General features: G+C 76.3%; 1 protein-coding gene across 1 annotated transcript in view; it reads right to left on the bottom strand.

Annotated features, from left to right (window-relative positions):
- Positions 1-53: 53 nt before the first annotated feature.
- PDE9A (phosphodiesterase 9A) overlaps positions 54-566 on the bottom strand; it is a gene marked incomplete at both ends in the record, with an annotated part of 5,539 nt that continues 5,026 nt past the window's right edge. The window contains one exon of the mRNA XM_012734964.1: positions 54-159. Within this exon, the coding sequence (XP_012590418.1) occupies positions 54-159 (106 nt within the window). The remainder of the gene's footprint in view (positions 160-566) is intronic.

Below are 566 nucleotides of genomic sequence, written 5' to 3'. Positions count from 1 at the left end.
CGAGCACCCGCCCGGGGCCTGCGGCCCTGGCGGCAGGAGGGCCCCGCCGGCACCGGCGCTCACCTCCTTCCTGGCGTCGTCCATCCGCTTCAGCTTCTCGTAGCGGTCCCTGGACGTCCGCAGCGGCTGCAGCATCAGCTCCTGGACCACGGGGAAGAGCTGGGGGGACACCGGGACCCCCTCTTAGGGCCGGAGGACGCGGCGGGAACCCCTGCCGTCCGGGGGCTCCTCCCAGCCCTGGGGAGGCCTGCAGAGGCCCCGGCTGCCCGCGCCCTCTCCTGCTCTGGTCACTACAGCCCCGCACGCCCCACCCGCTGCCCTCCGGCTCTCCCCTCCCGACGCAGGCTGCAGTGGCCGGAGCCCGGGAGCCCGGGGCCCTTCCCTGGGGCTGCCCCTCCGCTCTGCCCGCCTGCCCCAGCTGCCTCCCCCGTGTCCACCTGGCCCCCCACAACTTGCCGACAGCAGCCCGGGGCTACCCGCAGCCGGGGTCCCCTGCCGCCCTTGGCCTGCGCTGAGAACCCGCTGGCCTCACGGCCGACCGTGCTGGGGCCGGTGCAGTCGGGCAG

This window comes from Condylura cristata, unplaced genomic scaffold (assembly GCF_000260355.1).
Source record: "Condylura cristata isolate star-nosed mole 26May11 unplaced genomic scaffold, ConCri1.0 scaffold00226, whole genome shotgun sequence".
NCBI classification, from domain to species: Eukaryota; Metazoa; Chordata; class Mammalia; order Eulipotyphla; family Talpidae; genus Condylura; species Condylura cristata.
Note: the sequence above shows the minus strand (reverse complement) of the source record. Positions and strands in the feature narration are given on the sequence as shown.